Source organism: Alligator mississippiensis, chromosome 2 (assembly GCF_030867095.1).
Source record: "Alligator mississippiensis isolate rAllMis1 chromosome 2, rAllMis1, whole genome shotgun sequence".
Classification (NCBI taxonomy): domain Eukaryota; kingdom Metazoa; phylum Chordata; order Crocodylia; family Alligatoridae; genus Alligator; species Alligator mississippiensis.
The window spans coordinates 298,390,085-298,402,784 of NC_081825.1; the positions used below are offsets into that span (position 1 = coordinate 298,390,085).

General features: G+C 54.2%; 1 protein-coding gene across 3 annotated transcripts in view; it reads left to right on the plus strand.

The window, feature by feature from the left end:
* ATL1 (atlastin GTPase 1) overlaps positions 1-12,700 on the plus strand; it is a 44,621-nt gene that overhangs the window by 16,799 nt on the left and 15,122 nt on the right. For all 3 annotated transcript variants that reach the window (XM_019494091.2, XM_014595158.3, XM_019494092.2), the window contains exons 2-7: positions 105-352; positions 1,625-1,759; positions 2,496-2,600; positions 3,497-3,547; positions 6,531-6,587; positions 9,788-9,880. In XM_019494091.2, the coding sequence (XP_019349636.1) occupies positions 105-352; positions 1,625-1,759; positions 2,496-2,600; positions 3,497-3,547; positions 6,531-6,587; positions 9,788-9,880 (689 nt within the window). The remainder of the gene's footprint in view (positions 1-104; positions 353-1,624; positions 1,760-2,495; positions 2,601-3,496; positions 3,548-6,530; positions 6,588-9,787; positions 9,881-12,700) is intronic.

Consider the following 12,700-nt stretch of genomic DNA (forward strand, 5'->3'; position numbering starts at 1 on the left):
TATACACAGGGGTAAACCGCACGGTGGAAGAACGAGTATGTCCTATAGGAAAAGACCCCCCCCCGCGTGCACCGGTCCCACTCTCGGTTCCCGTCTTCCAACAGGCGGCTTTTCCGAGAAGCAGTACGAGTGGAGCTCCGAGGAGGAGGAGCCCGTGAGAAAAGCCGGGCCAGTCCAGGTCCTCATTGTGAAGGACGATCACTCCTTTGAGCTGGACGAGGGCGCCCTGAACCGCATCCTGCTCTCGGAGGCCGTCAGAGACAAGGAGGTGGTGGCCGTGTCCGTCGCTGGGGCTTTCCGCAAGGGCAAGTCGTTCCTGATGGACTTCATGCTGAGATACATGTACAACAAGGTAGGGCGGTGGGTCTTGGCCCCGAGCGTGGCACGTCCTGTGCACGATGGTGAGGGCTCACACTGGAGATGAGCCCTGCGCTGTCGGGGTCCCCTCCTCCGGCGTGGGGGAAGTCTGGGTCCAGTTCTGAATCCAGAGCTGCTCCTCGTGGAGGTCTGAGCGGTCCATCGGGCACCAGTTGGGGATGATCTAGTTGGAGCAATGCCTATGCTCGACTACAGGGATTTCCCATGCTTCTGGGCTTTGCTGGTTGCCCCCTCTCCACCTTTCTGTTACATGTGTCAGGGGGTTTTTAAGCCTTCATCGGATGCATTGGGTGTTGGCTGCAGGCCAGGCTGGGGATGAGGACTGGGCTGTGCCAGTGCTTCTGCTGGGACTAAAGTAGGAGGCTCCTGGCTAGAGGGTCTTGCCCCTCCACTCAGGGTCAGATATGCCATATTCAGGGTCAAGAAGGACTTTTACCCCCTGGTCAGATTGGCATGGGCTGGGGGGTGGCGTAAGAGGGTGGCCTTCCTCTGTAGCAGGTGCGTGGTGCTCCCTCTGGGATCTCTTGACAACCTTTCACAGGAGCAGGATGTTGGCCACTGTGGTCCCCTCTGCTTTCCCAGTGCCAGGTTTGGCTGTGATGTCTTGTGTTATGCCAGGGTTGGGGGTAGTTTTACAAAAGGTTTGGATGATGGTTTGTATGGGATGGTTTCGATAGGGCTGATCCTGTATGGGATGGTTTCGATAGGGCAGGGGATTGGACTGGAGGTCCCATCTGGGTCTACTCCTCTATGACTGTCTGCTGGGATGCCCCCTCCCCAGCCTGGAGGCCCAGTGCTCCCCAGTGCACTTGGGGACTGCAGCGCAGTAGCCTGGGGGGGCCCTGCTGTGCTTTGCTTCCCGCTGCTCACCCGTGCAGCCCAGAGACCGCAGCCAGGTTCCCATTTCTGAAGCGGGGGGTTGTGCCCTTCTGGAAGTGGGGTTGGGAGGGTGGGTCTGTGGGGGGAGGGAGTGGGTGTGAAGTCTTCATCCTCCTAGCCAGCAATACCAGCCCCTCCGCAGGACCCAGTCGCACTGAAGTTGGCCCGCAGAGGGGCGAGTGACCCGTATGCTGCGCCCAGTTGCCTTCTCCATGCCTGCGGCAGCCAGGCCTAGCTCCAGCTCCAGCTCCATCTCCAGCGTGTGCCTGGAGCCAGGGGCCAGCCCGTCGGGCCTGCCATACAGCCATGCTAGGGGCTGGATGAGTCGGGCAGAGCTCAAGCTACTCCCTTCTGTCCCCATACGTAGGAGTCCGTGGACTGGCTGGGGGATTACAACGAGCCGCTGACGGGTTTCTCCTGGCGCGGGGGCTCTGAGCGCGAGACGACTGGCATTCAGATCTGGAGCGAGCTCTTCCTTGTGGACAAACCGGATGGGAAAAAGGTAAGCAGCTTGCCCTACCTCGTGCCTGCTGTTGGTTGCAGGTCCCTTTGATGACCTAAGCTTCTACGTGGGTGCCTGGCTTTGTCCTGGGTGGGTGAAGAGGCTGCACATCCTCTGGAGAGGCTGGAGTGCCACATGCCTGCTGCAGCTCCGATCTTTCTGATGCCCCCGTGACAATGGGGTCTAGGAGCCAGCACGTATCCTCCTGGAGGCACCACCCCCTGCTGCCCTCGGGAATACCAGGGCGTTGCTGCCCTGAGACAGGACTGGCCGTGGAGCGGAGCCTCTTCCTTCCCTGCAAAACCCATCCCAGACAGCAGCAAGGCCATTCATTTTTGCCTGATCCTCAGTGAAGAGCCCAACACAGCTGCACCACTAAATTATTGATCCCACAATTTCTAATGCTAGCCAAATGTTTTTAGGATCAGGAGAGATGCGGTTGTATTTGGCTTTAAAACCAATGGGGTTCATGGGAAAATCCACCCAGAGCTAAAGGAGATGGTTTTGAAAACGTTCCTCTCCTGCTTTCATCAGTTTTCCCCCCGGCCTGTAGGAGCCGGTGCGCTAGCAGAAATGAATGGGCAGGCGCTTCTTTCTCTGGCCCCTTGTGCTTCATTTATTGCAAGGGGCAAGAGATCAAGCCGCCTACCATGATTAACGCGTTGTTTTTCCCCCTGCGGATACCTGGTCCTGGAGATTTCTGCTGCCAGCTGATGTGGGATTCTCTGCCCCGCAGGTCGCAGTGCTGCTGATGGATACGCAGGGCACGTTTGACAGCCAGTCCACGCTGAGGGACTCTGCCACGGTCTTCGCCCTTAGCACGATGATTAGCTCCATACAGGTAACGCGGAGCTGACCCACAGCATCGCTTTGGTGGGGTGGGGCCTGCACAAAACACTTGGCATGGGCTGAGCTCCACTTCCAGCTGCCTGGAACAGGCCAGGGCTGAAAATCCCATTTGGGGGATTTTTTCCTGCTCGGCATTCAGAGGACAGATGAAGGAAAGGGAAGCAGAGGGAGGGAGGCTGAGATGTGCCCCAGGACCCGCTGGACTTGACAAGTCTGCCAAGCGTTTGGTGCCCTCGTCTCCCAGCAGGGGTTGAAGACGCTTTGCCCTGCACGGGATTGGCAGCAGAGGGATGCATTCATCCCTGGCATTAAAGAGGAGAGCTGGAGGAAGTAGCTGTATGCCAGCTCTGCTGACTTCGGGCTCCTCTGACAAGAGAAACCCTCCGACGGGATATCTATATCACGGCCCGGGTGGCCTGCTGGCCTGTAGAGAAAACAGCACTATCCCTGGAGACCCGTGGGAGATGAGAGGGGGTGAGGGAGCCAGGCTAAGTGGGTGTGCTCTGGTACCAAGGTCAGGACACTGCTTGAACAGGAGAAAGGACCTGCCACCTCCCTCTAAGGACCTCAGACCAGGGCTCCCCGCCGTCCCCAGGAGACCTGGCCCTGTGCATGGGGGTGGGATGAGGAGGGGTCCTCACATCGCTCTGTCACATCGTGGGACAGCAGCTGCTCTCCCGCGGCACTGGCTCCATGGCTGTGGGAGGTTGTAGGGCAATCTTGTACAGCGCCGCGCGCCACGGCTCCCCAGCCTGGCGTGGCAGACACCGTGGCAATGCCAGTCATTTAATCATCATTACAAAGCAGCCTATAGCCAGGCCGCCAGACCTGCTGCCTGAGGGGAACGGGCCGCTTTCAGCCATCTGATGCCTCTGTTTTACAACCCAGGTCTACAACCTATCGCAGAACGTCCAAGAAGACGACCTTCAGCACCTGCAGGTAACCCCCTGCCACCGCCCCGCGGCCGCATCTGCTGGGGAGGGAGAGCTGGTTAGTGCTTCTCGCTGCTGCTCCTGGAAGGGGGGTCAGCTGTAGAGCAGCAAAAGGAGCTCATGGAGGCCCTTGTGCCAGTCTCGGGGCGATTGGTCTTGAATTCATGGATGCAGGGGAGCAGTCTCCCAGGAGCAGGCCCCGCTTTCTGTAAGCACGGCTGCTTGGCACCTGATTCACCCGGCCGAGGTGTCAGTGGCGTCAGGGCTTCCCAGCCCGGGAGCAGGATCGGGTCTCCATTGTCCTGGCGGATGGCAGGGCCAGCAGGGAGGCTGAGATTTATGGCCGTCTTGTTTGAGGATGTGTGTGGAGAGCAAGGCTGGCTCGGAGTGAAAAGCCTCGGCGTGGGAGGTGGGGGAGTGCGTGCTGTGCATCTGCCTTGGCAAGCTGGGTGGCTTTCTGCACCCTTGACGCCCGGGTGCCAGTCTCTCGCTGGGTGTCCTGTTGCTGATCTGGGAAGGGGCCTGGCATGCTGGGGATTTGTGGCTGGAATCCATATTCGGGAAGGCAGAGGCCTGCGGGATTGTCCTTGAGATGTTTGCAGCTCCCTCTCAGCCAACCGGACACAAAGCCGCGTGGGGATTTGCACTTGTAGACTAACTAAATCAGAGATGCAGCAGCAGTTTTCATAAGCAGTAGCTTACTTATGCTATAAGGCAGCGGTTCTCGAATTTTTTTGTGCCAGGACCCATTTGGAAACACCAGTGGCCAGCCCCAGCCCAGTGCCCCCCGCCCCCAGACCCCAATCCCCCAAACAGCCCCTCACAGGCTGGAGCTCTACCAGCCTGCAAGGGAAAAGCCGTGCTTTCCCTCGTTTTTCTCCTTTAAAGGAGAATCCATTTTTAAGCCTTGTTGATCCATTTTTAAAGTTTGTCCTTAATCCTTCCGTATATTCTTGTAACCCACTTTTGGTTGAGAAGCACTGCTACAAGGGATGGCAGGAGGCAGAGCTGGTAAGTAGACAGCAATGATTAAAGTACTAGGGGGAGGAAGAAGGAGGCGGCAGCGCTGGGAGAGGCAAGGTGGGTAGGAGAGTAAAACAAAGCAGTTAACCCGGTGAGGGACTGGAGGGTTATAACAGCTTAGTTCAGGGGACGGGATAAGAATCGATAGTCCCTGTTTAGACCACACGCAACACAATCCAGACTGGGGATGATTTCTTGTTCTGCAGTTTCCCACTGAAGCTGGTTTTTAAAGTTTGGTGCCTGGAGGTCATCAGTGGGGTGTCTAGGGAGGTTATAAAATGTTCGGCTTGTGTGTCTTCCTGGAATCGACCTCAGATGGGTATTTATTCACTCTTTCCCATAGGGATTACCCTGCGCGTCCACTGCAGACAGCAGAGGGGCACAAGCAGGTGCTGGTAGAGGAGCAGGTGAATGAACCTGAGATGTTATAATCCGTGTGGTTTAGGTCAGCGAGGATGTGGTCCGTGTAGATGAGAGGGCACGGCTGGCGTCTGGATCTGGAGTGAGAACCGGAGTTAGGTAGCCTTTTGCTTGAGAGAGGCCATTTGAGGTTGAGGGAGCTGCCTGTCGGCCAGGAAAGGTCCCCTGTGGCTACCTTGAGATGCCTGCCATTTTCCAGGAGTTGGAAGTCATTTATGATGCACCAGAGAGGTCAAGGTGGAGGCTGTAGCTTGCAAGCAGAGGTCTCCTCCTGTCCTTGTCTCGAGGTTGGTATCGGTGCAGGTGGGAGCGGGGGCCGAGCCTGGCTCTGCTGATCCGAGTGGTCAGATTGTAGAAACTGCGAGTGACCCTAACACAGACGCAGGAGCTGTTTCCACGAGTGGTTGCTCACCTGTCTGAGCATCAGCTCCCCAGCCTTGCCAACAATCACTGGCAAGCTGAAGATTAAAATTGCACAGCACATTTACGCAGCAAATTTTGTACAGCAAATTCTCCTCCCAGTGTTCGAAAAGAGCCCCAAAGAATGGGACAGATGCTGCTGGTTTCTGACTGCAGACATTGGGACTCTCATATATGCTGCATCGCAAGCGAGCCTGGCTTGGCTAAATCCTGGAATCGTGGTCCTGCTTATCTACTAATTATGGGAATATTTTGCTAACGATGCCCCGTCCATCCTCAGATGCCTATGTTTGTGCATTTGAAATGTCTTAGTTGTTTTGAAATAAGTTAAAAAAATAAAGAGACAGGAAAGCAAAAATTTTTCTGAGAAAAAAAAATCCGAAGAGCATTTGGATGATTTCTGCCTTGTCGCAGCTGGTCCCCATTGCAAGGCAAATGCCTGCGAAGGGGGTTTTAAAACAGTGCTGTTTATCGTATGTGGCATGGGTGGGTGGGGTGGTTTTAGCCACGACAGTCTACCATGTCGATCCATTTTTAGGAACCTGCAAAATAGCAGATTGTCCTCCGATCAGAAATAACAGCCCTGAGAGGCTGGAGAACTTCCAAATCTGGCTGCTCTGCTAAAAAAAAACCCCAACAAACCCCCCCAACCCTTTCTCTCACTGCGTGTTAGCTCTCCTCCTACCATCTGTTCAGGGGAAGTGTGCAAGACGCAGCTCTCGAGGGGTCAGCGCCCCGTGCTGAATCTCAGTCCCATCTGTGCTCGAAGCACTCGAGGGTGCCCCGCCTGCCGCTCTCCGCCAGCGCCCGTGAAGCTCTGGGCAGTGCAGCGCAATCAAGCAGCTGCCTTCATCCCTTTATATATACTCCTTTTAACACCGGTTTGGCAACAAAAAATTCCAGGCTGAGACCGTGCACGTCAGGTTGTATTTATGGCTGCTTTACAGGCCTCTAAAATGCAAGCATAAAACGCATGCTTCAGCAGACCTTAATTACAGCGGTGCCCATGACACCGTTAGCCCCAGAAGCGGAACCACGCGGGATCGGCCGCACTGCCACGGACCACGTGTGTCGCGTTGTAGGTTTAGAAACTGAACGGCTGATTGATGTTTTGCTTCTTGCTCCAGCTCTTTACAGAATACGGCAGGCTGGCCATGGAGGAGACGTTCCTGAAACCCTTCCAGGTGAGTAGCACGAAGCTTGCGACGATGGGCTGTCCTCCCCACCCTCAGCTCTGCTGGGAGCCTCTTGGCATCACCACCAGGTGTCACTGCCGTTTGCATTATGGGAAGAAAAGCAGCCAGAGAAAATCAAACCAGGGGAGAATTTGCTGAGCTGTGGCATAAAAGAAAGGCTTCTTGTTCCCTCACCCGCTGGGGGACTGCTGCAATCCATTACAGCATCCAAGATCTCTCTTCCTTCCCCCATTTAAATTTGCCTGACAACCCCTAAGGGCTGCACCATCTTTCTGGATAAGATGGGACTTGATTGAAAAGCCCATGGCCCATTCGAGGCGCGGCTCTGAATGATGAAAGACAGGTGAGCCCCTCCAGGCCCTGTTTTAAAGATGCAAGCATTGTACAGACCTCGGGGTATATTTCTGCAGTGGCTGGGCTGTATTTCTGGCAGCCCTGCCAGGCCGGGGAAGAAGGCAAGGACAGAAATGCAGCCAGAGGTTTCCAGGGTGCAGGGCAGGCAGGGTGATGCAAGGTGCTGGGGGAGGTTAGACTGCTTGATGGACAGCCAGGTGGCATGGAGTGGACATCCCCACACCGTCCCTGGGTAGGACTGACCACTGCTGATGTCCCCACAGTCACTGACTGCCCGGGGAGGTTTGGCTGCTCTGCAGGGCCGAGTTCCTGGCCTGGGAAACCTTCTCCCAAGGGATGCTGGCTAGGGGCACAACTAGATGGGAAAGACCCCGGGGAGGGAGGCTGCCATTACAGAGCAGGGGCAGTCCCTTCTCCCTGCCGTTTCCCACTGCCCTGCTCAGATGGAGACCATTGGCTGCCCCATCTCTCCGCATGAGCCAGCAGGTGATGCTGGAGGAGCAAGGGGTCCACGGGAGCGGTACAAGCCAGGACGCAAAGAGGAACGAACACAAAGAACAGACGAGGCTGCAATAAGAAAGAGCCGTCAGGCACCTCCGGCAGAGGCTAATAATGACGGGGGCTGCAAAGCAGCTCGTTAGCTCTTCTGAATACAGGCCCCAGAGCGAGAGCCTGTACAAGCACAGCTGATTTAAACTGATCAGCAAGAAGGCGAAGGGGTGGCCTGCACCATCTCCCAGGACAGCCATGGGGAAGAGCTTGTGAGGGCAGGCTGCTTTTTTAACCTCGCAGAGGAAGCAGAAAGCCAAGCGAGATGATCTGAACAATCACTTCTGGCCTTAACATTCAGGAATCTGTGAATGAATCAGCTGCTGTAGGAAAGTACTGCCAAGCGATGAGTGGTAGTGAGTTGCCTACACTGGATCACTGCTTTTGGGGAGGGCGTGATCCTTGGCAGTGGAAAGGTTAAGCCCCCTCTATCCCTCGATCACACCGGTGCCGAACCATAGTCACCCCGCCTCGCTGTGTGAAAGCCTCTGGGAGATGCCTTAGCAAAGGCTGCTGGAGCCGAAAGACCGACGGGTGCATGGTGGGGCGCGGGGGGGAAGGAGCAATAGGGCTGATCAGGGCTACAACGAGCCAGGGCCACTTGGCTGCAAGCACAAGGAACTGGAAAGCACAGGGAGGGGAAGGGAGCAGCAAGCAAGGCTCTGACTGGACAGGCATGCGCACGAACGCCTGGACACGTCTCTCTAAAAGCAATGTATTATGGAGAGAGAAAAAGGGAGCGCTCTCTCCTCCCATTAAAACCGTACGTTAGGCAACAGCCATGTCCCCCCTGCAGAATGCCAGGTTGGCACTCGCTCCTTCAGCCGTAAGAGCAAACCTGGCATTTCTGCATAGACAAAGACGTGCCTGCCCAAGTCCTGGTCACAGCCCCGCTGGCAAAGGTACATGTGGGGTGAAGTAGACTGGGAGGACACGACTGGCACTGAAAAATCTCTCTGAGCAAGCAGGATCCCTTGACCGTGCCGGTACGTGTTTCTTTGCTGAGCAGAAAACGTGGGCACCCCAAGAAATGAAAAAAAACCCAGCGCTTTCGTCTTTGTCCGCTCGTTGTGCATGTGTTTCCCATTAGAAGTCAGCTTGGCCAGATGCCTAGGCTGAAGAAAAGTGAGGCTGTCGATTTTCCCATAGGACAAAACTAAATGTGGCTGCAGCGAGGGCTCTCATTGCCTTTGTCCTGGTTAGCAGACCTCCTTTTCAGCTTGCAAGCTGGGCTCCTAGCTATTGTTCTTTCCCAGCTATGGATCTCAAACAGGAAGAGTTTGAATGATTGCCCCTGTTCTCCTAGCCAAAGAATCCAATTTCCAGCCAAGTCTGTATGTGGCATTGTATGCAAATGGGATTATTTTTTTTTAACCTTCTGGAACGAGTCACAGGGAACAAATCTCCTCCTGGGTAGAAGACTGCACCGTGGTCTGGATGACACTTTTGTAGAAAGCAGGGTAGATTTGCATCTTATAGAATAACCAGAGTAGATATATATGTATATACTATGTTGGTATATATAGTACATATATAGGAGATAGATATATATATATATATATATATATATATATATATATATATATATATATATATAGCACAAGCTTTCATGAGTGGAAGCTCACTTCATCAGCAACTGTAAAAGCTGCTCCTGAAGATGCATGAAGCATTTAAAACAAATATTTGTAATCCAAATACAGCTGCTTTTAAATTCACTGCAAAGCAGCAAATCTGTGTCCCAAAGTCTGTCTATTCAGAGGTGATCAGCCAGTATCTTTAAGAATTGTGTGTGCCTGCATCATATATATTGCTTTTGCTAAATCTGTGGCTTGATAAACTCCAGGCAGGGATGTTCAACTGCGATTGGTTGGCCATCATGTTTTTTTTTTCCCCCCCTCCTCTGTCTTTTGATTGGATGAACATGCAAACGCTTCAGCCAGGAATATTTCCGCATAGTTTGGAAATGGATTTTTCCCAATTTTTTTTTTTTTGCAGCAAGGCTAGAATACCCAAATACTCGTGGCAAGTGAATACGAAGTGGCTGTGAACATGGCTGAAATGCATTAACAAAATAGTTGAACAGATATTAGTAAAACACCTTTATCATTATTAGCAACAACCACAATAATAATCACCCGGCTCCAAAAGCTTTTTTCGCGGGGAGGACTGTGCAATCCAGGCCTGATCCAAAGTCTAGCAGAGTCAGTGGATGTCCATGGCCTTTGGATCAAGCCCATTCTGCGCGGCACTGATGCGCCCTCTGATTTCTGCTCTCTGCTTTTTAGTCCCTCATATTCCTGGTCCGTGACTGGAGTTTCCCTTACGAGTTTTCCTACGGATCTGATGGCGGCGCAGAATTTTTGGAGAAACGTCTTAAGGTTGGTTCAGCATTTCCCTGTGGTTCTTGACATGAACTTGCCCAAATTGTATAATGGTATAGCTGGGCCCGGCCAGTGCTGCAGAGGCAGGGCACCGGGCTGGTCGCGGAGATGGGTTCAAGAACGAGCGCGAAGACCCTGCTCCCTCTCCATGCAGAGGCTGCTGCCGCTTTCCGTACACCACTGTAGGCACCATCTGCAGACTGTAGTCTTAGCTCTTGGTACTGCAATGAGTGGGAGAGAGAGGCATAAGATCCCATGGAGGAATGGAGAAGTGAGTGCAGAGCACTTGGCTGAGTGATGCCCTGGTCTCTCTCACTGAGAGGTGCTGACTAGAGACAGTGCACATGCTCAGGATGCCACTCTGTGTCACTGCAAATGCATCCGATCCCCACCCAGACCTGTTATCCAGTGCTGCCGTGAGCAAGGGCCTTGCATCTTCCTCTGACATCTCCAGGAGCATCAAGAATAGCTTCCCCTGATCTAAACATTGGCACGCATCTGCCTTGAGATGTAACCACCTGCACTCCCTAACACACCCACCGAGGGATGAACGCCTTGGTGGAGATAGAATCACAGAAAAACATAAAATCGTAGAAAAGGAGGGTTGGCAGGGACCTCAGGAGGTCACATCTAGTCCAACCCCCTGCTCCAAGCAGGACCACCCCAATTAGATCATCCCAGCCAGGGCTTTGTCGAGCCAGGCCTTAAAGACCTCCAAAGATGGAGACTGCACCACCTCTCTGGGTAACCTGTTCCAGGGCTTCACCACCCTCCTAGTGAGAAAGTTTTTCCTAATACCCAACTTAAACCTCCCTTGCTGCAACTCCAGGTGCCTTGGTAGAGGCTGGATCTTGTAGAGCTGAAGCTGAAAGGCAAGTGGTGTGACAGCAGAGCCTGGCAGGGAGCAGAGAGGGGCATCCTGAAAATAACTGCCTGGCCTACTTAGATCCTCCAGCGCGGGGATGTCCCGGCTGGTACAGAGCACCAACGAGATTCCTCTATAGTCTGAGAAGCATTAATTAAAACCCACGTGGAACCACTCAGAGCTATCCTCTTCCTGCATCGAGATTGCTGCATACTTCTGGGCGGGGAGGTACAGATGATCTCATGACCAGAATCATTTTTCATGAATAGCTGCTTGCATGATGAAAATGATAGTTTCGTAGTAGGTCGGGTCAGAAGGGACCTGAGCAGATCAAGTCCGACCCCCTGCCATGGCAGGAAAGAGTACTGGGGTCAAATGACCCCGGCAAGGTGTTCATCCAGCCTCTTCCTAAAGACCCCAGGGCAGGAGCCAGCACCACTTCGCTTGGAAGCTGGTTCCTGATCCTAGCCGCCCTGACTGTGAAGTAACGCCTCCTGATGTCTAGTCTGAATCTGCCCTCTGCCAGCTTGTGACCGCTATTTCTAGTCACTCCTGGCAGTGCTCGGGGGAACAGGGACTCCCCCAATGCCTGCTAGTCCCCTCAGACTAGTTTGTAACAGGCCACCAGATCCCCCTCAGCCTTCTCTTGTAAGGCTGAACAGGTTCAGGTCCCGTCTCCTCTCCTTGTAGGGTCTGCCCTGCTGCCCCCTGATCATGTGGGTGGCCCTCCTCTGGTCCCTCTCCATATTGGCCACATCCCTCCTGAAGTGCAGGGCCCAGAACTGGACGTGGTACTCCAGCTGTGGCCTGACCAGTGCTGTATAGAGGGGGAGGATCACCTCCTTGGACCTGCTCGAGTTGCATCTGTGGATGCAGGCAAGGTGCGGTTGGCCTTCCTGACCGTGTCCCCACACTGTCGGCCCACGTTCATTTGACATCAATAATGACTCCAAGATCCTTTTCTGCCTCTGCACTGACGAGAAGGGAGTTCCCCAGCCTGTAGGTCTGCTGCTGGTTCTTCCCCCCAGGTGCAGCACCTTGCACTTGTCAGTGTTGAAACCCATCCTGTTCTCATCCTCCCACCCCTGTAACCTGTCTAGGTCTGACTGCAGCCTGTTCCTCCCTTCCAGTGTGCCCACATCCCCCCACATCTTAGTGTCGTCAGCAAATTTGAACAGGGTGTTTTTTACCCCCTCGTCTAAGTCACTGATGAAGATGTTGAACAGTGCAGGTCCGAGGACCGAGTCCTGGGGGACCCCGCTGCCCACATCCCTCCAGGTTGAATAAGACCTGTCCACCACCACTCTCTCTGGGTACGGCCCTCCAGCCAACTAGTGACCCATCTGACTGTGTAGGTGTCAACGCCACAGTCCCCTAGTTTTTTAATGAGATGAGAGACAGTGTCGAAGGCCTTCCTGAAGTCCAGAAATACATCCACTGCTACCCCTGTGTCCAAGGATTTGGTGACCTGGTCGTAGAAGGCCACCAGGCTGGTCTGACAGGACCTGCCTCGAATGAACCCGTGTTGGTTGCCCCTAAGCATCACCTCCCTTGCCGGCCCCTCGCAGACACGCACCAGGATAACTCTCTCAAAAAGCTTACCCAGGATCGAGGTAAGACTAACTGGCCTATAGTTCCTGGGTCCTCCTTCCTCCCTTTTTTGAAAATGGGAACCACGGTGGCCCTTTTCCAGCCCTCTGGCACCACACCAGAGCACCACGGGTGCTCGTAAAGCCGTGCCAGGGGTCCCCCAATGACCTCTGCTAATTCCCTCAGCACTCTGGGGTGGAGATAGTCAGGACCAGCTGATTTAAATGCATCCAGTCCCTCCAGAAGTGCCCTGACGAGGTCCTCTCTGACCCTAGGCCTGGGTGTGCCTCCCCTGGGAGCAGGCGCTATGAGGAGCACTCAGGAAACGCGTGGAGGGTTTGATAGTGGAAATAATGGAGCAG